General features: G+C 39.5%; 5 protein-coding genes and 2 long non-coding RNA genes across 8 annotated transcripts; 5 read left to right on the forward strand and 2 right to left on the reverse strand.

The window, feature by feature from the left end:
- Positions 3,474-6,435, reverse strand: LOC104763768 (serine carboxypeptidase-like 25). The gene is made up of 7 exons (XM_010487144.2): positions 6,045-6,435; positions 5,068-5,271; positions 4,812-4,987; positions 4,443-4,739; positions 4,142-4,272; positions 3,856-4,057; positions 3,474-3,767 (listed from the first exon to the last, which is right to left on the reverse strand). Exons 1-7 carry the CDS (start codon positions 6,307-6,309, stop codon positions 3,624-3,626), a joined length of 1,419 nt encoding a protein of 472 aa, XP_010485446.1. The 5' UTR covers positions 6,310-6,435; the 3' UTR covers positions 3,474-3,623.
- On the forward strand, positions 9,427-10,228 carry LOC104763769. Its single transcript, XM_010487145.2, has 3 exons — positions 9,427-9,689; positions 9,783-9,891; positions 10,000-10,228. Exons 1-3 carry the CDS (start codon positions 9,457-9,459, stop codon positions 10,048-10,050), a joined length of 393 nt encoding a protein of 130 aa, XP_010485447.1. The 5' UTR covers positions 9,427-9,456; the 3' UTR covers positions 10,051-10,228.
- On the forward strand, positions 10,684-18,302 carry LOC104767289 (pinin-like). The gene is made up of 3 exons (XM_010491333.1): positions 10,684-11,212; positions 17,755-17,881; positions 17,996-18,302. Exons 1-3 carry the CDS (start codon positions 10,684-10,686, stop codon positions 18,300-18,302), a joined length of 963 nt encoding a protein of 320 aa, XP_010489635.1.
- LOC109131013 lies at positions 12,749-13,316 on the forward strand. Its single transcript, XR_002036748.1, has 3 exons — positions 12,749-12,819; positions 12,957-13,106; positions 13,184-13,316. It is a non-coding gene; the product is annotated as an uncharacterized LOC109131013 (long non-coding RNA).
- On the forward strand, positions 15,829-16,650 carry LOC109131012. The gene is made up of 3 exons (XR_002036747.1): positions 15,829-16,186; positions 16,339-16,429; positions 16,560-16,650. It is a non-coding gene; the product is annotated as an uncharacterized LOC109131012 (long non-coding RNA).
- LOC104763770 (LRR receptor-like serine/threonine-protein kinase RPK2) lies at positions 19,449-23,563 on the forward strand. Of its 2 annotated transcripts, XM_010487148.2 has the most exons (2): positions 19,450-19,682; positions 19,769-23,563. In XM_010487148.2, exon 2 carries the CDS (start codon positions 19,798-19,800, stop codon positions 23,212-23,214), a length of 3,417 nt encoding a protein of 1,138 aa, XP_010485450.1. In that variant the 5' UTR covers positions 19,450-19,682; positions 19,769-19,797; the 3' UTR covers positions 23,215-23,563. The 2 variants fall into 2 exon arrangements, with proteins under 2 accessions (XP_010485449.1, XP_010485450.1); XM_010487147.2 differs by having other exon boundaries at positions 19,449-23,563.
- On the reverse strand, positions 23,741-25,084 carry LOC104763771 (ninja-family protein AFP4-like; the record flags this gene model as incomplete). Its single annotated transcript, XM_010487149.2, is given in 2 exon segments — positions 23,741-24,364; positions 24,715-25,084. Coding segments are annotated over 2 exon segments (924 nt in total). The 3' UTR covers positions 23,741-23,792.

Consider the following 25,084-nt stretch of genomic DNA (forward strand, 5'->3'; position numbering starts at 1 on the left):
TGCAACAAATCGAAGCAAGAAAAACATATCAATCTCTTTCTCTTGCTTCGTTTTTTTTCTTTATCGCTCTTTCTCTCTAAATTGTTGTTGGATATGGGTTTCACCCAGCCTTAGCAGGTTTTCCCTCAGGCCCGTTATCGAAATAGTCAGCATAACGTCTAGAAATCTTGACTGACCGAATCCCCTAGTTGGGACGAAGCTTCTAGAAGGCCCATTTGAGACGGACAGCCCAGTTAGCGGGCCCGCTAAGAAACGATTGCCGCCTTTGTTCGAAGACAATACCACATCGATCCCGAGGTAGAAAGATGAAGCGTCCCATCAACTATAAATACAGAAGGAGCAGCGCATAGAAGACATCAAGTATCAGAAGGCAGGAATCTAGAGTTAGTCCAATTCTAGCTTTCAGTCTTATTAGTCAATTTGAGAATACAATTCTCTATAATTAGCCAATCGGCTTATAACGGATACATTGTAATTCGACGATCTTTGACAATCTTAATAAAGTCATTTGTTTCGCCCTCCTTAATTATCATTCTTGAGCTAGTAGCATTACTCGTTCAACAATTGCTTTTATCAATCCTTGCATTTTCTTAGAAGAAATGGAACGAACAATCCAAGAGGATGGTGCAACCCTTTCAGCAACCTTCCATTGCACGTTGGGGAATAACGTTCCTTCCACCGAAGCAAGAATGACCATCTCCACCGTAAGCTTGTCAACCCCGGACATCGCAGTCAGAAACTTGACCACCCATTTCTGGAGTACGTATCACGAACCTTCGGGAATTGTTTCAGTGTTTACCAAGAGAGGAGAGCCCCGTGTAGGTGGTAGGTTTGTAACCCCGTCCATTCCTCGTTCAGGAACTCCCCCTTGCGTAAGATTTGAGCAAGGTAGTAGTCTTGTACGCCTCCTTGCAACTACGGCGGCGGAAGTAGCATACTTTAATCGCAACGTAATGTTTTCTCGTCCTCTTATAGTAACGGGAAAATATATCCGGGCAGCTACAAGACGAGCTAGACAAAGCGGCACTATTGTGAAACTCGTCGTCGCTGATCAAAGATTGAACCTTGGACCCAAGCCAGGAGAGTTTATTATCCGAAGGACGAGAATTCGATACACAAGGCTGGACAAGATCGAGAGGAGTGACATCGCTGCGGGGACACTCATTGTGTTCGTCGGCGTCGAACAACCATTTCCGCTTGAACCAACGAAGACCGTGAATATCTTGTCCGGTCCCCGTACGATTCCTGTAAGCTTGGAAACGAACCTTATATCGGCTTACAAAGAACTGGACAATTGTCCAGTACACATAAGGGGGTTTGTGGGATTTATTGATTTGTGCATAAATCCAATTCTTGATGGTCTACCTGATCCAAAAGAGTATTTAGATCACCTACGCGGGGGTAATTCGGGTCAAACTATTGCTATGATAATGTAGCAAGTTATCTTTGGAGCTGACATATATGATCGATGTGTCTTCAATAAGGTGCTTGAGGTTCTCGGGGCCAGGATCAATGCTTATTTGGACGATAGTTTACTGGATATCGCAAGATCTCTCGGGTTTGCCAGAGTCATTTCGAATGATATGTGATCTACCTAATTATACATATGGCGATGCCTCTCCAGTGGTGCTTCTTGGTTTAAAAGTTAATAAGTTATCTTGATTTAGTTTGGTAATATATGGATATACATAATTAAGGCCAGCTTATGATGTTATAGTATGCAATATATAATAAGGCCATGGTTTGTTTTTCTTTAATTTCTTCTATTCTCATCTTGTTATTGGAATGATATAAAATTTTATGTCGTTGACTGATTTCAACAGTCTTTTGTTGTCAATTTATTTTGGTATTGGTTTGAGATTTATGAAATTTTTTGAAGAGTTCAACAAAATCATAAAAAATGAAGAAGTGAAAAATTATTAAAGATTGTTAGAGAGTTTTGTTGATTAGTTTTCTAAAATCTTGTAAAGTCCTCCAAACAATCATTGTATTTTTATGATATTTTCCATGACTTTATTTTGTAAAGAAAGTGTGTAAAATCATGAACCAATAACATAATAATTGAACTCATTAACAATCTTAGATTCTTTTATTTTAATTTAATAACACAAATCTTTTGATGACTTTATAAAAGTCTGAATCCAATAACCCAGATTTGTTAAGATTTTAAATGACTTTTTATAAATAACAAACTAATAACACTAAACTTTAACAGAGTTTAACAAATCTTGATCTAATAACAACAGATTCTACATAACATTTAAAATCTTTAAAACTCTATTCAAATCTTAAACCAATAACCTCCACTTAATATTTTTCTCCTTCATAGAGAAAGAGTATGATATTAATAAGAAATTATGATTTTAATTTTACTTAATTTTCTTCTTTTAAATCTATTTTTACTTTCACGTTAGACTGGATAAGAATAATAAGTTATTATACTCGATCGTCGGCTCTTGCTGCTTAGGTTACAAAGCACTAGCCAAAGACCGGATTAGATTAGAAAAACTTATACACTGAAACTCTGTTTTTTATACAGTAAAAATCAGATATCTTTCATGAAAAGTGAAACAAAAAACTTGATGCAAATAACTCTAAAAGACTAATTAACCGCTAAAACCAGGGAAGAACCATCGAGCATCAGAGAATCGTATAGAGGAGAAAACAAATCGAGGGAAAGGTTCAATCTTGTGGGTTGTGAGATCAAATACAAATATATGGTCTGGATTCTTTCTGCCATAATCGTGCCCACTGAAGTAGATTGAGTTTCTCTTGAACCCTGGCACGTCTTTGGCGAGAACAGTAATGCCCATGTCTAAGATCACCGCCTCATCGCCCAGAGAATCGATTACTTGCCAACAACGGTTTATGATCAAGTATAAGTAAATGAAATTAAGAAAGAATACAGACTTTAACCCAAAACAACAAAATGAAAATTAAAAATAGAATACATCTTTACATTAAATAGAAAACTTTAATACTGGTGTATTACTAGATATTATCACATATAAGAAAATGTATATTACTAGATTTTATCACATGAACAAATTAATTAAAGATGTATCTAGTAAGAAAACGTATTACTAAACTTTAAAAATGTATTACGATATTATCACATATAAGAAAATGTATTACTAGATTTTCACTTGCAAAAGAAAATGTGTTACTAGATTTTCACTTGTAAGAAAATGTATTACTAGATTTTCACATATAAGAAAATGTATTACTAGATTTTCACATATAAGAAAATGTATTACTAGATTTTCACTTGCAAAAGAAAATGTATTACTAGATTTGCACTTGCAAAAGAAAATGAATTACTAGATTTTCACATATAAGAAAATGTATTACTAGATTTTCACATATAAGAAAATGTATTACTAGATTTTCACTTGTATTCTAATTTCAATATTACATTTCCTAACTTCCACAACCATTATCTTTGCAATTCGCCTTAAGAGAAAATACAAATGGACTAAAAACAATCATAGATTAAATACTTGTTGTCATTAATAGACTAGTTTTAATTAAATACCATCTCATAACCCAAACTTTACATTTTCTTTTCTCTCGGGCATGATTTCAAATGTTAACAATCTCTCTTGACTTAAATATATTTATTTTCAAGCCTTTGGAAGTGGCTTGCCTCTCAAGAAATACTTAAAAAGCTCAAAAGCAACACGTGGCTTGAACAATGGCACCTCGTGACCTGCTCCTCTCACCGTCACGAACGTTAGTCCTTCGTACACTTCCGTCCATCCTCCCACCTAAAATCCACAATTTCGGTTCAAATCGATTTCCTGATTAAACCGGAGAGAACCAAAACAAGCTTCGGGGTTTTAGAGTTACACATACCTGTTTCTTGACATACCAAGGATACCAAGGAACTTTGGTACTCAAGCTAAGTCTTGCTAGTGAGTATCTAGTAGCCGTCACTGGTACAACTGAATCAACGTCACCACTGAAAACCCAAACTCTAATCCCGCCAGCAATCATTTCCCGGTATATAGGAAGAACCGATGAATCTGTATCGTTCCAATTCCGGTTTAGCACCTCACTACCACAAAAGACCAATTCTAGTTAAAGTCAAGCTATACAACAAAAATTATTAACATGATCTTCTCAAAATTTTGGTATGAACCTGCAAGCTGTCCATTTGTACGGGATCTTAGTGGTGTTAGCATGAAGAGCTTTCTGAACATCAGGCCGGTTATAATAAATCTCTGCATATCTCTCGGTACATGGATCATACCCTGAAATTTTCCTCAATACCTACTCCCAATAACCGGAAAAACGAAAATTATTCAAATCGAACCATAGATAACCAATAATATGTTATCATTAGAAATAACTGAACCGTCTCTACCAAGTAATTTAAACAAGTGAACCGGAACCAAACCAGAAGAACAAAAGAAGAAACAGAGGAGATTATAGATTCTTACGGAGTGAGGAAGGTGAGGAAGCCGCATACTACGGCGGCCATAAGAACCAGTGTAGCCACCACCGTCGCTTGACTTGTTACACGGCGGTGCATAGATGTTGTACTGATCGATGTTACCAAACTCCTTCTCCATAGCGTAAGAATAAAGGGTTTCGCATTCATCAGATTCCTTCTGGCGACTAAAATCGCAAGTGTTTATCAACTGATGATACGTTCTATCGGAGATCATCGCATGGCTCCACCAATACGACACCGTTCCGAGGTTATCATAGTGATTGTCCGTCACCGCGTTTCCAACCTATACAACACAACCGAGTGTCAAAAAATTAATTTGGTAACGGAAACAGAGGATCTTGATTTCGATGATTACCATGATTCCTTTGAGATTGATGGGAGTCTTGGATCGTTTGTTGTAATTCATGATTTCTCTAGCGAGCTGAGGAACGTAATGTCCGGCGTAGCTCTCGCCGGTGATGTAGATTTCCCGGTTGTTGTATCTCGGGAACCGGTGAAGCCATTGAATAATAAACTGAAGTGAATCTTTGGCTGCAAGAAACAGAGTCATCAATAACCGAAAAAAAAGACCGGTTTAGTTAAACCGTAGAGGGAGGTTGTTATAAATATACCGGTACGACGATCACCGGTGTTGAAGAGATCAGAGGAACGGTTAGTGTAAGAGAAACCAACGCCGGCGGGAGCTTCAAGGAACAAGAGATTGGAGATTGAGTTCCACGCGAACTTATTGAGATACAAACCAGACCCACCTTTGCTTATCCTGAATGGTCCAATCTCCTCCGACGCACCGTACGCTACCGACGAACATCCCGGTCCTAATTATACACATAAAGACATTTAATAGAGAGGGTTTGAGTAATTTATTTTACCCCTAGAAAGAAAAAAAATATGAATGATAGAGGTTGAGAGAATTTATTTAACAAAAATTAAAGAAGAGACCAAAAATTAGTTGTGTATTTAATAGCGTCTATCAATGTTAGTTTGAATGAATATTGCATTTAATGTTATAACTTTTTCCAGCAATATATACGTATCTAACAAGAAAATACAACCATCTTCTATTGAATGCATGCATGTACATAGATAGCATTATTGAAATGACAAGTTGTATAATCTTAGACAAAATCATATTAATATATACAGTTAATAGTTATACATAACAAAAAAAAATAATTAAGTATTTTTATAATCGATATTATATGAGAAAAGAAAATATGGGCTCGAATACATGGTGAGTCTCCATTAGTAGTTAGGGCGTTATTATCATGCTTCAGTAGGCCAAAAACCCGAATATAGTTAATTATAACAAATACTATATAATAAAATAGATAAATCCAGTTTCATGGATAAAGCGTGGTTTGAAATTGAATAAATAAAAAATTTAAAAACGAATTTATTGCAAACCCATTCAAGAAGTGTGACAGAGATTTTTAGATAGTTGGTCTGCTAAAATTAGATCTAGCGAGATTTATAATGTTATTGAGTAAATTAACATTAAATAAATAAATGTCCAAACAAAATAAAAGCAAAAATAATCACACACAAAAAGAATGAAAACAAAAAAATAAAGGTTTTGTAAAAAAATTACCTCCGTTGAGCCAAATTACAAGAGGTTTGGCGAGAGGGAGGTGAGAAGCTTCGGTGAGCCAATAAAAGAGTGATCTTCCGGAGGGTTTATCAACGGTGACATAGCCGGAAAACTGCTCGAACGTGACGTTAGGCTGACCGGGAAGTGACGTAATTCGGTCTGCCTCAGCTTCTTTCTCTCCTCCTTCTGTTTGAACTCTTCCTTGAGATGTCATTACAAGTATGGCCATAAGAGTGGTGAACATTACACGTTTTGCCATAGCCATGGCCAGAAGAAGGAGAAAGAGAAAAATCTAAGAGTGTGTCGGAGACTTTCGAGATTGGCTTCTACAGTTCTACCTTTAGCCTGCCTGCCTTAAATAGAGAAAGAGAGAGAGTGAGATAGCCGAAATGAGGATAATATTCAAATGACATTGAAATTGTTTTTATAATATTGAATATATTATAGTTTGGAAACAAATAAAGTTATTGGCATATTTACTTCAAACCCCATTGTTTTGGCAGTTTGATTAGTACAATTGACTAACAAAAAGTCTAATCCCTAACTCATGTGATACCAATTTGCATAGTTTGTACTTTGAACCAATATGTTTTTAATCGGCATAAAATAATTAAATGGACACTTGCAATTTTATTATTATTTAAAATGTTATGTTTCTAATGCTAATGTTACATTACGAGTAACATTTTAAACTTTGTCTCTAAACAGAAATATATCACCAATAAATCCAATAGACCACTACTTCTATAGTTATTTTCACTCTACCAAAACTAGACTTTACTTAAATCAGATACTACTATCTTTCATTATTAGGTTGGAAAATTTTATTTTTATTTTATTTTTTTGGGGTGTAGGTTCATGGAGTTGTTTATGTTTCCAAAGCTCTGATGTAGAAAACATATTTGAGAAAAAAAAAAAAAGATAAATAATAGCGAAAAAATGGGTGATGGTAAGAAAAAATGGCCCACCAATATTATCAGTGACAGTAACTTTATGAATTTGGAAGAAGATACAATGATGACTTCAATGACACCACCAGCTTGTAATAGTAAATACGTTATTTGATATGACAGAGCATTAAATCAATCGTGTGTGTCCTGTGTCCATATATACATACACCACATGCATGATAGTATAACAATATGGCCAAGTGTGTTTATACGATATGATAGAAAAACTAAATGATGATTTGCAAGTACTTATTTATTTGATTACATTTGCATGTTGCCACATCATTTGTCTAAATTAGATGCTTGGAATTAGAGAGTAACTGTTAAATAAACTCATGTATGTTTTAATCCTTGCTAATAACCATTAACCATTTATAGTTTGTATAAGACCAGAAATTTTTCCCTATTAAAGAAATTCCACCTAGGTGTTATAGTTCCTTCCTTGTATTTAATAAAATATCACAACTCGAAACATCAAAAGTTAAAATTCTCTCAATAATGTTTGGTCTCTCTCTATTGTTACAATTTTTTTTAGTTGAATATATATAAACATTTGAAAGAAAAAAAAATTGGTATGTTTTTGAATAGTTGGACCCATGCAAGAAATTGATGTCTCGATGTTAGAAGAAAAACCAAAAAGTAGTCTCTCTTTACTGATTAAAAAACCTACATTACAACTTTGACCATCTTTTCATAGGTCATTATAATAAATTTCCCCTTTCGTATTATAATCTGTAACACATTTTTTTCTTGTCCATAAATTATAACATATGTGGTGGATAGAGATGATCAGATTTAGAGAACTAATATTGACAGGTAAAAAATTAAACGAGTCTAATTTTTTCTTGATATAGTTCTCTCTCTCTCTCTATGTATTCAAGTTATAATTGTGTCGACTTGATAGTATATATTTAGACCTAGCTAACTCTTTTTGACTTAGACAAGCGCATTTAATTATGTACCTTTATTGATGACTACATAAACCATTCATGTAATTTATGAATGCACTTGATATACGTAAAATATTGGCTGTTCAGGTCAGGTTAATAATATACATACATCATTTACGTACACGCGAAGTTACTGGATAAGAAGCCATTAATGGTGGCACCATATACACTGCTTCGCCTCGTATCAGCAACAGCCATGATATAATGCTCTTTTGGACTTATACAGTTTTCTGAATGAAATTATCTAATTCATTTAAGTTACATACGAATATCCAACAAACGCATACAACATCAGTACAACAACTTATAACATAATTTCTGTTTTTTGTTTTCTTTATTAAAAATCGTAATTTTCTAATATAGAATTATTGGGGTTATATCGCGGTTTGTGTTTTTGTCTATTAAGTAAAAAGCCTTTATTTGGGAAAGATCTGACAACTGCTTTAGAAGATTCTATTTCCGTGCTTAGCAGTTTTTTTTTTCTTTTTTTCTATAATTCAGATTCGCTTATAAAGTATCATCACCAACGTTGTAATAAGAAAATAAAAATTCGAAAGTGATAAAAAGTGAAAAAATGATGGTATTTAAAGAAGCACAGGAGTAGTAGTTGGCAAATGAGATGGTAGATATTTAAAGCCACATAATAATGACTCTTTTCGTATCCTCCTGCTGTTTGAAAATACTGATACAGATCATATTTGTATTGTTTTTTTTTATATATAAATACTGAATACAGATCATCATATTTGTATTGTTTTTTTCTCTATAAGAAAACAAAAGATGAAATGATTAAGAAGTAAGATAAGAAGAGAGTGGTAAAAAGGAGTGAGTGAGGGTCGTCGAATAGTGTTAAGGTCATATCAAGAACAAGAAACTCTTTTGCTTACGCATATTTTTCTTTTCCTTTGTCCAACAGATTCAGAGTTTTGTGTCAGTCTCTTTCTTCTCTCGTTCTCTCTATTTCTCTTTCTGTGACGTTTTTAAGGACACCAAGCGGTGAATCTCTCTGCTTCCCCTCACGTGCTGTTTACAGTCGCTTATGTCACCGTCCAATCATACGTCGCTGTTCCTTCCTTCTAGTTCTGTCTCTCTCATCTTTTGGGCCGCAAAAACTTTGCTCGACGTTACCTCCTCTATTGGGCCTGGCCTCACTAGCCACTACTAATTTTTTTTTTAAATGTATATACAGAGGTTTAAAATTTTCTTTATTATGGAATAATATATATTTGTGCTACTTATATGGAAAACAATATTCTAAAAATGTAAGTCAAGATACAGAGGTTTTGAATTAATCTTTTTTTACTAAAAATATATATACACATCCTTTTATTCTTTTTAATACAAACGGTCACTAATCTCATTGTCCACACAGACTTTTAGATAATGCAAAAAAATCCGACCGTTGCCAGTAACGGTAATGTTTTCAGCCAATCGCACACACATATAAATTAAACATACACCCGAATACGTCGTTTCACTTAATTGTATCGTTGTTCTTTATCTCTTTCTCTAATGGAGTCTTCTCAACAACCAAATCTTGAAACACCTATCGAAACCCAACCCGACCACCAAGAAATCACCGTTTTAAGCCCTGAATCTCCGCCTGGACCGCTCCTGGAATCTTGCCTGAGTCATGAATCTCCTCCTCCTTCTGCTCGTGTCTCCTCTTCCACCAACGAGCCAAAGAAGAAAATCGGGACTCCGGATCGACTAAAAGTTCCTATAGCTTTCAAGTACCCAGAGAGGTATAACTCGGTTAACGTGAAATAGCCGGTTTGAACCAGATCGATTGCTACTTTAAAATGATCAATTTGTTTTTGTTTTTATCTCTTTCTCAGGTACAGAAGCCCAACTGATGCAATGATGTCTCCAGTTACTAAAGGTCTTCTCGCAAGGACCAGAAAACCTTCCGGTTCTCTTATTCCACCTAGCTTTGACCAAACCAAGGTCAATTTCATTATACCAAATCGATAACCGGCTTTCCTCAGTTTGTTCTTTTGGTTTAGAGATTTACTAACTCTCTCTTCAATTTTTTAAACAAATTGTTTCATTCAGATTCAAGAACTACGCAAACCGGAATCCGGTTTATCATCTGTCAGTTGCTGAAGAAGACATTGCTAGTTCTGTGGCTTGAACCGAATACATTGTTCTTGGCTGATGTACCTTTTTATCTTATTTTCTCAAACGCTGAGGTTATTGTATTTCTTAATTCTTATTATGTTCGCAGTTCGCGTATAATCAAAGGAAATTTATCAACTGATTAAATAATAAATTAGTACTATTATATTGTTTCCTATTTTGTTTGTAACAAGTTAACAACTATGCTTTTCTTATAGTAACCTCCTAGAATGTTTAACAACGGTAGTAAGCTGTTTTTTACTTTTACAATATGTTCTTGCTAAAAATAGAGGTAAGTAAATAGCACATTTTAAATATGAAACTAAATTAAGTTTTTCTCTTAATCTCGTTACTAGCTTCGTTTAACTGACACTAATACCTTTAGCTAACTTAAATTCGAACAAACATAACAAACATCATTCAGACTTGTTTTTTTTTTGTTACTCTTGTTTCTTTTGTTGTTAGTGTTACTTTTGTATAAATAAGATAAAATAAACCCTCATAAGTTTCAGTCTTCAAATCTTCAAATTCTCAATTCCCTTTGTTCCTCTGATTTATACAATCAGACACACACAAAAACAGAGCGCTCTGTTTCTTTCTTTTTTCACCAATCAGATGACAATGGAAACAGAAACCGAAATCAAAGAAGAACAATGGAATAATTCGATTTGTTCGTTTTCATCGTCACGATGTTCATCGATAACATCTGAATCTTCAGATGGACACTTTGATATCCGACATTTTCCTCTTCCCAAGCCATCATTATCTGCTTCTGAGGCACAGAAACTGAGAGAGTCACAACAGGCTTATGATCCAAACCGGATTCCATCTTCGGTTTTCTCTAGTAAACAGGGTAATCCGATGGAATGGAGTATAGCTTCTAACGAGTCCTTGTTTAGCATCCATGACGGAGCTGCTTCAGGGTGGAGATCGGCTGAGATGATAACCCAAAACAACCCGGTTCCTGTTCCTCTTCCTCTTCCTCCGGTAAAGAAACCAAATGAATCTGAGAAAGAGACGGAGGAACCGTACCAGGTCGAGATATCAGACTCTGAGGTTGATGATAATGATGACAAAGAAGAGAAGATGAGTGAAGTCGAGAGCGACGATGAATTTGAAGAAATGATAGAAGCGGAGGTTTTAGTAGAAACTAAAACCAAAGTTCCAAAAGAGAAAGAAGTAGTAGAAGTTTTTTTTTTTTTTTTTGTTAAAGTATATTCAAATTAAAATGAAAAGGGAAATGAAAATGTTTACAGGGCCCAAATCCAAGAATAAAGCCCGAATAGAATAAAACTAGTTAGACCTATAGTGTAAAAGGAACCAAAATGAACCAAGTAGTGAATCGAACCAGTTAGACTCGGACCAGGAAAGAAACGGTTGGCATTAACCCTTCTTCACCCACCCGATAGTCTTCTTAGATTTCATCGATCTGCTTTGTCTTCTTCTTTGTTGAGAGAGATTAGGTTTAGCCACCAGTAAGGTCATGTATCACCTTGAAACCAAAGAGCTAGCAAATCAGACGAGAGAGCTGCGTTGGAGTCACGGAAACTGAGTGCCTTGTTCCTCACTAAACGGTCGATCTGGCTTAAAAGTAGGTTTGCCGGTTTGAAGCTATTCCGATGAATCCGATGATTTCTTTCAGTCCAGAGAGAGTAGATCGTGGCCTGCCAAGCTAGTAAGAGTAATTTTTTTGCTGTTGTTGAACCTCTGAAGGTTTGTAAGCTTTGAGTCGTGTGCGTCCATGAACGGTTGGGAGTGAAATTACATCTCCGAGATATGATCTCCCAAACTGACCAGCTGAAGGGGCATTCAAAGAGTAGATGATCCCGACTCTCATCAGCCAAACCACAAAGGAGACACTTAGGGTCGACCTGAAGTCCCCAGTTCGTCAACCTATCCCTAGTAGGGCAGCGATTCAACATAAACAACCATGTAAGAAAGTTGTGTTTAGGAATACCTCCTGGAGTCCACACAATTTTGTGCCATGGTACCAACGGTTTGTCCTCCTTGATTGCCTTGTAGATTGTCCCTGTTGAGTGACCATCTCTGAGTTGATCATCAATCCACCAGACATAAGAGTCAGGTGAGTCAGATAACTGAATGGAGATTAACTCTTGCTGGAAGCGTACTTGGCGATCCGATCGTGCTGGTGGGATCCTCCAACCTCCTTGTCGCCAGAGAGTAGCGATAGTCGCACCTTTAGTAATGCCCAAGTAGCCATCATTTTGCAGGTAAGTTGTCATACGACCCAAACTGCACCAATGATCAGTCCAAAATTTGCAGTTGTTCCCATTCCCCACTTGCATTTTTATCCATGGATAAGCTTCTTCTCGAACCTTTAACAGTTTGTTTGTCAACCAGGAGAGACGAGTGCTTGGCTTCCGAGTCCAGAAGTTGCTCAAGCTCCCAGAGAGGACAGAAATCTTGAACCAAGCTACCCATACCGAACCTGACCTAAAAAAGAGAAGCCAGATAAGTTTGAGTAAGCACGCTTTATTCCATTCTTTCAAATCCCATATGCCTAATCCTCCATGTCTCTTTTCAGTTGTAACGTCAGCCCATGCCACACGAGCAGAGTGATGCCCTTCTGTTGTCCCCTTCCAGAGGAAAGCTCCTGAAAGAGAGTTCAATATGTCTTTGCATCTCTTGGGAAGAATCAGGGCCGAACACCAAAAATTTGTGATACCCGCTATAACTGTGTTAAGCAATTGGAGGCGACCAGCAAAGGAGAGGGTTTTTGTTGACCACCCGTTGAAGGTATTCTTAACTTTTTGAATTAGGGGAGCACAATCTAGCAGAGTAAGCTTCTTGGTGCACAAAGGCACTCCTAAGTATCTAATTGGAAGCTGGCCATGACTAATCCCAGAGTTGACTTTAATTTGATCTATTTCCAGTTGAGAGAGACCTGAAGTATAGAAGCTCGTTTTGGAGAGGCTAATGGCGAGACCGGATGCATCTTCAAATTCTTTAAGAATCTGGAGAACATTCTGAACTGAGAGCGCCGTTCCTTCAACAAATATCAGCAAGTCATCAGCAAAGCAAAGGTGTGTAAGCTTTAACCCTGCGCATTTGTGATGATATTTAATTCTTCCATCCTCAGCCGCCTTGTCCAGCATTGCAGATAAACAGTTCATAGCCAGTACAAAGAGGTACGGAGATAAAGGATCCCCTTGCCTCAACCCTCTGCGACCTTTAAAGTATCCATGGACTGAGCCATTAAATCCCACAGAGAAGGAAGGAGTACAGACACAGGCCTTGAGCCATCTCAGGTAAAGCTCTGGCACCTCAATCCCCCTTAAGCAGTTAAAAATGAACTCCCATCTAATTGTGTCAAAAGCTTTGGCTATGTCAACTTTGATAGTGATGCGTTTTGGTCCCACCTGCTTATGATAGCCATTTACCAATTCTGCAGCCAGTAGAGTATTCTCAACCAATAAACGTCCTTTGATAAATGCAGTTTGATTTTTTTGGACCAGGTCAGGAAGAATAGGCTTCAAACGGGATACAAGTATCTTGGATATAACTTTATACAGCGTGTTAAGACAGGAAATGGGCCTGAAATCTGAAACAAGAGAGGCACCCGGTAGCTTAGGGATGAGCGCAAGAGTAGTGGCATTAGTGGCTTTGGGAAGAAAAGCTGAGTGGAAGAATTGAAGAATACTCGAAATGGTTTCTTGGCCAATGATCCCCCAAGCGGACTTGTAGAAAGCAGAAGTAAACCCATTAGGTCCTAACGTTTAGTTTAAACATAACTTTAGTAATTTCCTCTGAAGATGGAATTCTGATCATTGACTGCTTTGTTTCATGCGAGCACCTATAACTGATCAAGTCTTGGAGCCAAGTAAGCGAGGTAACCAGAGGATGCAAGACTGCTGGACTCAAAATGTGCTGGAAGTGACTAACAACCATCATTCCCATTTCCTGCGGATCATCAACAACAGTGCCTGCTATAGTGGAGAAAGACCTGATTGCATTGAATGCATTCCTAATACATGTCATCCGATGGAAGTAAGTTGTATTTAGGTCTCCTTCCTTTAACCAGTTGATTCGGGATCTTTGTTTAAAATAAGCTTCCTCCACTCTCCGTAACATGTCCCATTTGGAGTGCAAATCTTGCTCCTGCTGGAAAAGAGTTGTAGTTGGATTCGCCAAGGCTTGTACCTGCACAACTTGAAGCAAACGGTTAGTCTCTCTTACTCGGTTTTGTATATCCGAGTAGTTCTCTCTTGATAGTGTTTTTAACTCTCTTTTCAGCATTTTTTGCTTTGCACACAGGGTTGACAAACATGTTTCCAGGGGACATAAATTTCCAGCCAAAATCCAAGCAGTTTCAATCGTTTCTAGGAAGCGAGGGTGGGAGGTGAGGAAATTGAAGAATTTAAAAGGCTTTGTGTCAGCTTGCGGAAGCGTTGTATCAAGGTCTATAAGACAAGGGGAGTGGTCAGAAAGTTCAGGGGCCAAGAAGGAGGTTACGTTGTTCGGGTACGAGGTAAGCCAGACATTGTTAACAAGGGCTCTATCCAGTTTTTTACAAATAGGGTTGGCAGGACTTTTGTTTGACCAGGTAAATTGAGATCCTTGGTAACGCAAATCAACCAATTCCATCTGTAACAGGCAGTCTCGCAGCTCAATCATTCTAGTTGTCAAGTGGTTAACCATAGGACTAGAGTGCTCGCCAGGCTGAGTTATTTGGTTGAGATCCCCACACACCATCCAAGGAACAATATCAAAGTGAAATCTTTGCTGAAGTCCAATAAGTTCACACCACAGGTCAGTGCGTTCTTCACTCGCGTTAGGAGCGTAAACTGCGGTGAAAAAGAACCTCTGGCCGCCTTGAATTGTTATTTCACTAGTTATCATATGTCTTGATTGGTGCAGGACTGAGACAGTAACTGGCGACTTCCAGATGATCACTATGCGCCCACTTTCCTCTTCAGCATGATTGGATGTAAAATGCCAGCCGGGGCAGGTAAGGTTCAGAATACGGTTCAGGTTTGGTTCCTTTATATGGGTTTCTATAATAGCACCAAAAGAAGGCTTATGAAAAGCAAGCCAGGATGCAAAAGGTCGATGCTTATCCGGGTCATTAAGTCCTCGGACGTTCCAAAAAAAGGGTTTTATATACATCAGGATGGGATTAGAGGGTTAGGCTAGGTGAGAAGTCACTCCCTTTGACAGGAGATTCTTCCCATAAGGTGGAAAAGAAGAGTTTAAAGAAGGTGGAGGAGAAGTGGTTGAACGCTTAGGCACGGGAGATGAAGGTATGACCAATGGTTGAGTCATGGCATGTGAAGGAGGGGACACAGGTTGGGTTACTAGTGGAGGGTTAGTGGTTACAGCAGGGGGGTTAGTAGAAGAGGATAGTACAGCGAAAGGGTTAGCNTCTGGCCGCCTTGAATTGATATTTCACTAGTTATCATATGTCTTGATTGGTGCAAGACTGAGACAGTAACTGGCGACTTCCAGATGATCACTATGCGCCCACTTTCCTCTTCAGCATGATTGGATGTAAAATGCCAGCCGGAGAAGGTAAGGTTCAGAATACGGTTCAGGTTTGGTTCCTTTATATGGGTTTCTATAATAGCACCAAAAGAAGGCTTATGAAAAGCAAGCCAGGATGCAAAAGGCCGATGCTTATCCGGGTCATTAAGTCCTCGGACGTTCCAAAAAAAGGGTTTTATATACATCAGGATGGGATTAGAGGGTTAGGCTAGGTGAGAAGTCACTCCCTTTGACAGGAGATTCTTCCCATAAGGTGGAAGAGAAGAGTTTAAAGAAGGTGGAGGAGAAGTGGTTGAACGCTTAGGCACGGGAGATGAAGGTATGACCAATGGTTGAGTCATGGCATGTGAAGGAGGGGACACAGGTTGGGTTACTAGTGGAGGGTTAGTGGTTACAGCAAGGGGGTTAGTAGAAGAGGATAGTACAGCGAAAGGGTTAGCTAAGACAAGCTGAGAGGGATTACGGGATGGAGACGTGCAGTCCATAGGAGTGGGGGAAGGCGAACTTTCAGTTGGTGGTAAGGTTTCTGGGGCAGGTTCGATTACAGGAGATGGTTGAGTAGACCCAATAGGAGCCTCAGTACAGACAGCAACAGGCCCAGCTTGAGGACCCTCTTCGGAAGGTACTTGTATACTTTCTTTGGAGCCCTTCGGGACATAAGCTTGCTTAGTCTGCTCTTTACCTTTACTCTCCTTCGAAGTAGTTGACTTATTTTCTAACCATGATGGCTTAGCAGATGGACAAAATTTGATGACATGACCTATTTGCTTGCAGTGAGAGCAGGAGGGTGGAATCCATGGATACTCAACTGAAATTGTGATAACCTCTCCACTATCACGGACTATCTCCACTGAGGAAGGGAGAGGTAAGTTTAGGTTTCTCTCAACCTTTACATGGGCTTCAGAAATACTTACCAGGTTTTTAGTGAAGTCATCCATTTCCTTTGGCTCACCAACTAACCCTGCCACTAAGCTTATTCCCTTATGATGCATTAGGTCAAAGGGCATTCCTTTTAGATGAGCCCAAATCGGCACTGCGTTTAGATCAGTACTGACACCACCAGAAGCGTTCCATTGCGCCACCAAAAACATACATTCGCCAATGTACCACAGCTTTTTCTCCAGAACTTTGGTACGTATGTATTCATTAGGTAGACGTACCAACATTGAGTTATTAGCGTGGTTCAAATGTACTTCCAGTTTTTGTCCTTTGCCCCACATGTGGCTGAGTACACTTTGAATGTGTCTGTAAGTCGGGAGTAGACCTTTGAACTGACCAATTATAAAATCCTTATGAATTGCAGCTCCTTCATGAAATACCGAGTCAGGGATGACTATACGAGGAATACCATCAGCCGAATAAGAAGCAGGAGCAGGACGTGTGAGCTTCCTATCCGCGTCTTTCCTTAGCTTTTGAGCTAGTGTAACAGATGGAGTGGAAGCAGTTGTGCTAGTAAGAGGTTTAGGATTGGGTACATGGGGGGGCTGGGGAGTTTCTGTTTGCTGAGGGATGGTAGTCTGAGGTTGCTTTGAGGGGGGAGGGAGGAGAGGAGGTTGCGAGGAGGGATGAGTAAGAGGGATAGGAACAACAATGGTTGGGCAAGTACTTTGGATTGGAGTGGTAACAGTATTAACAGCAACAGGAGTAGTAGACGGAGCCAGGGGAACAGTTTGGGAAGAGACAGCGGATAACCTTGTCTGAGTGGGAAGGAGCATACGAGTAACTTTTGGTTGGACAGGGCTCAGGAGACCGTCAGTTTGTGCCTGAGCCGCAGTTTTAGCTGGTGTTACTGTAGCTCGAGTTTCAGATCTAGGGTTTAGATTTAGTGATTGGTTGTAAGAGTTGAGGATTGCTTGAGCTTGAGCACACACAACCACTGGAGTAGACTTATGATGAGCAGGAAGAGCAAGAATGACATTCTCCAGCTCGAATTGAGCAGTAGGAGATTGAGGAGACAAGGAGAAAGATGAGATAGGGGAAAGAGGGGGGAATTCAGAGAGGGATATGAGAGGGGAATGGTCGGGAGGGTCAGGAGGGTCAGGGGGGAAGGGAGAGGGACAAAACGAACTGCCTTCAGCCGCGGCTGAAGTGGAATTTTGGCCGGAAATTTGGTCCGCAGGGAACCAGCGGTTCGCCATCACCATTAAACAGAAAATTCTATTAACGGGATTTTCTCTAGACGAGTGAACTAAGAAGTAGTAGAAGTTGTTAAGGAGAATAAACCAGAAGATTCGACCAATATAGTTTTGCATTCCCCGAGCATTTATTGTCGTTCGGACACCAGCAATAACAGCATTGCCTCTTTTGCATTCCAAGTGTGAGTTGTTTTCTGCAAAATCTCAATCTATCCATCTTCTTTTGACGATTCCTTGGGAAGGAAGAAACCTTTGAAGAAGCCCTAATTTATTTTCTTTGGAATTCATGTAAACAGATTGCAAAAAGATGATGTAGTTATCAAAACGCCATCTATGGAAATCAAAGGGAACGTTATCCACAAGCAAAGACCCGAGTACCAGCTGCCCCTGTCGCCGGTGCTACCGCTCCAACCGCAACCGCAACGGCAACCACAACCTTATGCAGAATCTAGTACGCTAACTGAGTTGCGGCCGGAATCACAGCCACAACCACAATGGAAGGCATCGGAAAAATTTGAGTCTCGAACGCAATCGGTAAAAGCTTCGAGAATGGGTTGGTTCTCTTGCTTCCAGTGTCCTTCAAAATGCAGTTTATTCAAGTAGATGAGGCTTTTATAAGCGTTTTGTCTTCTTCATATTTTTCTGATGTGTGTACGTAGTTAAAATATTCTTCTTCTTCTTTTTCTTCTTTGTAAACTTGTAAGTCATGATCCAAATCGAGTTCCAGTATTTAGCATTGACACCACATTTTTGGTTCGATTGAATTTGGTTACAAACCAGCCGATGGATGATATAACTCTTATGTCATTTGTGATGCATACAAACAAGGACCACATTTCCTTATTACTTTATTTCAATACGTATTATTTATAAGTAGTAGCTAAAAGACAGATATAATTCACTAAGAAAACAAACTTTTTTTTTCCTTGTAATTATTCATTTAAAAAGGTTATATAACTCAACTCTTTTTATCCCCATAAATGTTGGCTAATGGCTAATGTGTTGGGTACATGACAAAATTATGCATTTATATAGTATATGAGAAAAAAAACATTTTCTTTTGCTTTATCTTGAAGCTTCCTTTAGTTATAAATCCTTGAAAAGAGGCGATTCTGTCCCTTTTTCACTTTACATTTTCTCAATATTTTTGTTATAAAGAAACACATCTTTGTCACATGCATTTTAAGTAAGTGCTAGATTATGAATTTTTTTTTTATCAAGTAAATTTGAAATAAACACATGTCCATATACTGATATACATATATGTATCTGTAATAAATGTATAGCTTCAAGATCTTAGCATAACATTGGTGGATGAGAGATTGATACGTCTTGGGGAGATATATATAAGATACTACTACTAGGAGTAGAGTTGAATGATCGTTACATTTATTATGACTCAACATAATTTATTTCATTATCACTAAAAATAATGTGACCTCAAATTTAGTGATAAGATAACTCGTTCGCATCTACCTACTGTGTTATCAATCATGTACCTATTGCGATTTGATGCGGTGAGACTGCAATGCTAAAATAACTTTACAACATGGTTTTATTTTGTAAGTTTTTAAAACTATACTATATATAAATGAAATAAAAAGAGTTTGTGTTAGCCAATAGGAAGTAAGCAAAGTGAGCCAAGCCAACTCTTTTATTCACAGAAAGAATTTTATTTTTTTGTCTGCATAAATAAATAAATAAATAACATTTAAGATATTTTTTTATTAACGTAAAAAAAAAACAGAGAAGAAAAAAAAACGCGTCTTCCTCAGTGACAGTGTTGAATTCTCATATCTTTCTTTCTCTCTCCTCTCTCTTCTCTCTCTCTGCTTCATCTGTTTCTCTCACTAAAAAGCTTCTCATCATCCTTCCCCCTCCCCAAATTAGGGTTAAAGGGTCGAGAGCTTGAGATTGTATCGCCCAGTAAAAAAGGAAGGATCTTTTTACTCGTCAATTGCAAAATTAGCAGACTTTGCAAAGGTGGGTTTAGGGTTTTTTTTTTCGTGTGTTAAAAAAAAACCATTTTTGGGGATAAGTTACGAAGATGACTTCTTTGCCTTCTTCAGTGATCAAATGGCGTTTTTTCCGTAGACAGATGATGCCTTGGAACGTTGTGTTCTCTCTCTGGTTACTCTGTTTCGCTGCTACCTGTCTCTCTGTTTTAGCAGCTGACTCGGACAAATCGGTGTTGCTTCGGTTTAAGAAAACGTTGTCGGACCCTAATTCGATTCTCGCTAGCTGGGTTGAGGATAATGAAGATTACTGCTCCTGGTTTGGTGTATCTTGCGATTCGACCTCTCGAGTCACGTCTCTGAACATTACTGGCTCTGGAAGCGATAAAGGGAGTTCCAAAACCAGTCGGAATCGTTTCACTTGTGGTGATATCGGTAAGTTTCCTTTGTATGGGTTTGGTATCCGGAGGGATTGTATCGGAAATCATGGAGCTTTGGTGGGGGATTTGCCTTCTGTAGTCGTGGGTCTCACAGAGCTTAGGGTTCTGTCTCTGCCTTTCAATTCGTTTAGCGGAGAGATTCCTTTAGGAATCTGGGGAATGGAGAATCTTGAAGTTCTTGATCTGGAAGGGAATTTGATGACCGGGTCATTGCCTGTTCGGATTACTGGGTTACGGAATCTGCGGGTTATGAATTTAGGGTTTAACCGAGTTTCAGGTGAAATCCCTAACTCGCTTCAGAGTCTGTCCAAGTTGGAGATTTTGAATTTGGGTGGTAATAGGTTGAATGGAACTGTTCCTGGTTTTGTTGGGAGGTTCAGAGTGGTGCACTTGCCTTTAAACTGGCTTCAAGGCTCTTTGCATAAAGATATTGGGGATAACTGTGGGAAGCTTGAGCATTTAGATTTGTCTGGTAATTTCTTGATTGGGAGGATTCCTGAGAGTTTGGGCAAGTGTGGCAGTTTAAGGTCTTTGTTGTTGTATATAAATACATTGGAGGAGACTATCCCTTTAGAGTTTGGGAATCTTCAGAAGCTTGAGGTTTTGGATGTTTCTAAGAACACTCTTAGTGGTCCATTACCTGTTGAACTCGGGAACTGCTCTTCGTTGTCTGTTCTCGTGCTATCAAATCTGTACAATGTGTATGATGACATTACCAGCATTAGAGGGGTATCAGATTTACCTCCAGGCGCTGATTTAACTTCTATGACTGAGGAATTCAATTTCTATCAAGGGGGAATTCCAGAGGAAATCACTAGGCTTCCAAAACTAAAGATACTTTGGGTGCCAAGAGCTACGTTAGAAGGGAGGTTTCCAAGAGATTGGGGTTTGTGTCAAAACTTGGAGATGCTTAGTTTGGGTCAGAACTTCTTTAAAGGCGAGATTCCTGTTGGTCTTAGTAAATGTAGGAACCTCCGTCTTCTTGATTTGAGCTCGAATATGCTTACGGGAGAGCTTCTCAAAGAGACTTCAGTCCCCTGTATGAGTGTGTTTGATGTTGGCGGAAACAGCTTATCTGGTTTCATCCCTGAGTTTCTCAATAATACCACAACCCATTGTCCTCCTGTTGTCTACTTTGACGGGTTTTCTATCGAATCTTACAACAACGACCCGTCATCTGTTTATCTCTCCTTCTTCACCATGAAGTCTCAAGTTGGAACTTCCCTGATGGATCTTGGAGGTGATGGAGGTCTGGCCGTGTTTCATAATTTCGCAGACAACAACTTCACTGGTACTCTCAAGTCTATACCACTTGCACAGGAGCGGTTAGGAAAGCGAGTCTCTTACATATTTTCTGCTGGAGGGAATCAGTTGTACGGGCAATTCCCAGGAAACCTGTTTGATAACTGTGACGAACTCAAAGCAGTTTATGTCAATGTAAGCTTCAACAGGCTCTCAGGTCGGATCCCTGAAGGACTAAACAAGATGTGCACTTCTCTTAAGATTCTTGATGCTTCGTCGAATCAGATCTTCGGGATAATCCCATCGAGTCTCGGGGATCTAAGTTCACTCGTTGCTCTTAATCTGAGCTGGAATCAGTTGCAAGGTCAGATACCGGGAAGCCTCGGGAAGAAGATGACAGCTTTAACATACCTTTCGATTGCGAATAATAACCTCACAGGGCAAATTTCTCAGAGTTTTAGTCAGTTGCATTCCTTGGATGTTCTTGATCTCTCTTCCAATCATCTATCTGGCGGCATTCCTCATGATTTCGTCAACTTGAAGAATCTCACTGTGCTGCTTCTCAACAATAACAACCTCTCTGGCCCAATCCCGTCAGGTTTTGCGACATTTGCTGTTTTCAATGTTTCCTTCAACAATCTGTCAGGTCCAGTTCCTTCAACCAACGGATTGACCAAATGCAGCACTGTTCAGGGAAACCCCTATCTTCGACCTTGCCATGTGTTTTCTCTGACAACACCATCTTCTGATTCCCGAGACTCTGCTGGAGATTCTATCACGCAGGATTACGCATCTTCCCCTGCTGAAAACTCTCCACCTGAGTCGCAAGGAAAGGGTGGATTTAACTGGCTAGAGATTGCTTCAATCGCATCCGCTTCAGCTATTTTCTCGGTTCTGATCGCTCTTGTGATTCTCTTCTTCTACACAAGGAAATGGCATCCGAAATCGAAGATCATGGCCACTACGAAGCGAGAAGTCACTATGTTCATGGACATTGGAGTTCCAATAACCTTTGACAATGTTGTTAGAGCCACAGGAAACTTCAACGCAAGCAATCTGATTGGAAACGGTGGATTTGGAGCGACCTACAAAGCAGAAATATCTCAAGATGTGGTCGTCGCAATCAAACGCCTCTCCATTGGACGGTTTCAAGGTGTGCAACAGTTCCACGCAGAGATCAAAACTCTTGGTAGACTTAGACATCCGAATCTTGTGACTCTCATTGGTTATCACGCTAGCGAAACCGAGATGTTCTTGGTCTACAACTATCTCCCAGGAGGCAACCTCGAGAAATTCATCCAAGAAAGATCCACAAGAGATTGGAGAGTTCTTCACAAGATCGCCCTGGACATTGCTCGAGCACTCGCTTACCTCCACGACCAATGTGTCCCACGTGTGCTTCACCGAGATGTTAAGCCGAGCAACATCCTACTGGATGATGATTGCAACGCTTATTTATCAGATTTCGGGTTAGCGAGATTGCTTGGGACCTCGGAAACACACGCAACAACAGGTGTGGCGGGTACGTTTGGGTATGTAGCACCCGAGTACGCTATGACTTGCCGGGTGTCGGATAAAGCAGATGTTTACAGCTATGGAGTGGTGCTTTTTGAGCTGCTTTCGGACAAGAAAGCACTGGATCCGTCGTTTGTGTCGTACGGTAACGGTTTCAACATAGTGCAATGGGCTTGTATGCTGTTGAGACAAGGAAGGGCAAAGGAGTTTTTCACAGCGGGTTTGTGGGACGCGGGTCCTCATGATGATCTAGTAGAGGTTCTGCATTTAGCGGTTGTGTGTACGGTGGATTCACTATCGACGAGACCAACGATGAAGCAAGTTGTAAGACGGCTGAAGCAGTTGCAGCCTCCGTCATGTTAGCACTGATTATTATTATTTTCTTAAAAGGTTTCTTTCCTCAGTTTTTGTGTAAACCTGTTTGTGTAGTAGTTAGAAGAAGAAGAAGAAGAGAGGTTTAGTTTCCTATGGGGTTCTGGATGGTCTATATGAAGGGGAAGGCATAGGAAGGTTGATCTCTCTTTCTATCTCTCTGTGATAGGTCTCTCTAAAGGAAAGCAGAACATACATTAAAAAAATATGAGAAAGAAGAATTGTAGCTAATTTTTTTTGTTTCTGTCCCACTTGTAAATTGTTTTTAATAAAAAGTTTTGTGGGGTTTATTATTATTGTTTTAAAAAAAGTTCATTGCAGATTATGTAACGCTTAAGACCGAGGAACAAGCAAATAGATTACTCCAAAACCAACTCAAGTTCATTAATTCTCCAGTATGAATGAATGCTTCATGGATCAATGCAAAATACAACGTAGTCTATAAAATGTATTTACAATGTGTTTGGGTTCATCTTCATTCTTCAATATCAACTTTGATGTTTTAACTCGAAAAAAAAAGAATGAAATAGAGTCTCTGAATTAGTTTGGGATTAACCCTAGCAAATGAACTACAAGGAAGAAGAAGAAGGAAGTTTAACAACAATATGTCTAAGAGGGTTAATGGTAACATCACCACCACTATTGTCGTCGCTCACGGTGCATCCGCCGTGCCTAACGAACTCGGCCGGTGAAAGAAAACTGCCGTGGCAAACACAAACTATCTTGACCTCCTCCTTGTTCCCTCCGTACCAATACAGAAACCCTTCCACTCGTTTCCCGTCGGCTCCGACATCTCTCGTCGACACACACGGCATGTCTTCTAGGATGTTCCTCGCCTTCTCCATTCCCGAAACTTGCACATTCTTCTTCCTCGCATTTTTACCCTTCCGATCTTTTTCATCTTTTTCCTTCGTCGGAGGAATCTTGAATTCCGAAAACGCCCTCGTCTTCTCTTCCTCTGCCTCTGCGGTTTGGGCTCTGTTTTTATCTTTTGACAGAGGATGAACCGGAGATTCCATAAATGCCCTCGTCTTCTCCGATCGCATCCTCTTCCTCTCTGTTGTCTCCATCTCGGTTACGACAACAGGCAGAGAACGCGTCCGATCCAGCTGGAACATGTCTTTAACACCACGCTGCGTATCTCCGCCGCCGGATCTTAGCTCATCGACGAAAAAGAAACCTTGGGGTATGGAAGAAGATCGACCCAATTCAGAGTTCTTCCTCTTCCTCGATCTCGGATCCGTACCAAACTGTCCATTANATCCTTTTCCTTCGTCGGAGGAATCTTGAACTCCAAAAACGCCCTCGCCTTCTCTTCCTCTGTCTCGGCGGTTTGGGCTCTGTTTTTATCTTTTGACAGAGGATGAACCGGAGATTCCATAAATGCCCTCGTCTTCTCCGATCGCATCCTCTTCCTCTCTGTTGTCTCCATCTCGGTTACGACAACAGGCAGAGAACGCGTCCGATCCAGCTGGAACATGTCTTTAACACCACGCTGCGTATCTCCGCCGCCGGATCTTAGCTCATCGACGAAAAAGAAACCTTGGGGTATGGAAGAAGATCGACCCAATTCAGAGTTCTTCCTCTTCCTCGATCTCGGATCCGTACCAAACTGTCCATTAAGAGAAAGACCTAACGTGAGCTCAACATCTTTCTCCTCATCCTCCTCCTCTTCTTGAGCTTCTTTCTTGTTCGATTCTTGTTCCCGGCTCTGATCAGAGTCTGTTGTTTGACAAAGATAGTTGCTTGAGATGAAATACTTGTGCAAGAGATTGTTAGCAGCAAGATTAGGTACTTGAACGACGCCGTTGGGGATCCCACCACCTCTTCTTATCATCTCCATTAATCCAAAAAAAAAAAA

The sequence above is a fragment of the Camelina sativa genome, chromosome 19 (assembly GCF_000633955.1).
Source record: "Camelina sativa cultivar DH55 chromosome 19, Cs, whole genome shotgun sequence".
NCBI lineage: Eukaryota > Viridiplantae > Streptophyta > Magnoliopsida > Brassicales > Brassicaceae > Camelina > Camelina sativa.

What these genes read in the sequence shown, in the direction of transcription:
- LOC104763769 (XM_010487145.2), top strand. Translation starts at nt 9,457, where the DNA reads ATGGAGTCTTCTCAACAACCAAATCTTGAAACACCTATCGAAACCCAA. An exon ending in GCTTTCAAGTACCCAGAGAG is followed by an intron (nt 9,690 to 9,782) that starts GTATAACTCGGT and finishes TCTCTTTCTCAG; the next exon opens with GTACAGAAGCCCAACTGATG. An exon ending in CTAGCTTTGACCAAACCAAG is followed by an intron (nt 9,892 to 9,999) that starts GTCAATTTCATT and finishes TGTTTCATTCAG; the next exon opens with ATTCAAGAACTACGCAAACC.
- LOC104763768 (XM_010487144.2), bottom strand. Translation starts at nt 6,309, where the DNA reads ATGGCTATGGCAAAACGTGTAATGTTCACCACTCTTATGGCCATACTT. An exon ending in TTCCTCACCTTCCTCACTCC is followed by an intron (nt 4,273 to 4,442) that starts GTAAGAATCTAT and finishes TATTGGGAGTAG; the next exon opens with GTATTGAGGAAAATTTCAGG. An exon ending in TACAAATGGACAGCTTGCAG is followed by an intron (nt 4,058 to 4,141) that starts GTTCATACCAAA and finishes CTTTTGTGGTAG; the next exon opens with TGAGGTGCTAAACCGGAATT.
- LOC104767289 (XM_010491333.1), top strand. Translation starts at nt 10,684, where the DNA reads ATGGAAACAGAAACCGAAATCAAAGAAGAACAATGGAATAATTCGATT. An exon ending in AGCGGAGGTTTTAGTAGAAA is followed by an intron (nt 11,213 to 17,754) that starts CTAAAACCAAAG and finishes GACGAGTGAACT; the next exon opens with AAGAAGTAGTAGAAGTTGTT. An exon ending in GCCTCTTTTGCATTCCAAGT is followed by an intron (nt 17,882 to 17,995) that starts GTGAGTTGTTTT and finishes TCATGTAAACAG; the next exon opens with ATTGCAAAAAGATGATGTAG.
- LOC104763770 (XM_010487147.2), top strand. Translation starts at nt 19,747, where the DNA reads ATGACTTCTTTGCCTTCTTCAGTGATCAAATGGCGTTTTTTCCGTAGA.